Source organism: Myotis davidii, unplaced genomic scaffold (genome assembly GCF_000327345.1).
Source record: "Myotis davidii unplaced genomic scaffold, ASM32734v1 scaffold551, whole genome shotgun sequence".
In the NCBI taxonomy this organism is placed as follows: Eukaryota; Metazoa; Chordata; class Mammalia; order Chiroptera; family Vespertilionidae; genus Myotis; species Myotis davidii.
Window position 1 is genome coordinate 1033287 of NW_006283788.1, and position 784 is coordinate 1034070.

The 784-nt window shown below is 49.9% G+C and overlaps 1 protein-coding gene across 2 annotated transcripts in view; it reads right to left on the minus strand.

Annotated features, from left to right (window-relative positions):
- Positions 1-117: 117 nt before the first annotated feature.
- Positions 118-784, minus strand: part of ATCAY (ataxia, cerebellar, Cayman type) — a 32311-nt gene continuing 31644 nt past the window's right edge. For both annotated transcript variants that reach the window (XM_006754064.2, XM_006754065.2), the window contains exon 13: positions 118-386. In XM_006754064.2, coding sequence (XP_006754127.2) covers positions 377-386 — 10 coding nt within the window. In that variant the 3' untranslated portion in view covers positions 118-376. The remainder of the gene's footprint in view (positions 387-784) is intronic.

Below are 784 nucleotides of genomic sequence, written 5' to 3' on the forward strand. Positions count from 1 at the left end.
TATGGCTCCAACCTGGGCCAGTGTCCAGCAAGAGAAGGATCTTAAAGCAGGACTTTGTGGAGTGGGCTGGGACTCGGAGGCCAGAGGACACATGGCCATGCCCTGTGCTTCTCTCTCTTCTTGGCTGTGAGCTCATGAGTCTGGAGGGTGGAGGGCTGAGAACTGGATTCTTTTCCCGAATGCACTCCTACTGCATCATTACAAAAACGTGTTCAAGCAGCTAAACAGGATGCTGGGTTTCAGAGGCGGGTGGGGCACCCTCCGCGGACTGGGATTCAGGAGGAGGTGGGATGAGATCCAGGGCCAGAGGGCATCGGACAGAGGTTTCTTGGCATCTGATATTTTCTTTCGTGTTCTTCTCTGTTCTCTCATCACCTCAGGACATGCTGGAGAGGGAAACACACACGCTATTATTTTTATTTTACTTGAATTTTTATAAGGATTTATTTGAGCCAAATTGATGACAGATGCTGGGAAGCACAATCTCAAATGCTCCCTATTATTATTTTTAAAGAAAGTGGAAAATACTGTCCCGTGCACTTGGAATCCAAAAGAATGGTCTAATCTGGCTTTGGTGCACCCTCAGCATCAAGAGTGGCACCTGCCCTTCAAGGTCTACCATCTGCTACCCACCTTCCAGATGTGGTTCTGAAGGGGACCGCTCTCTTGGTGCCCTGGCAGAACAGACCTCAGAGCTGATGCCTCTAATCAGACTGGAGGGAAACTTCAACCCATCTACCCCACAAGCCTGTCGCCCATCCATCCATCCATCCATCCATCCATC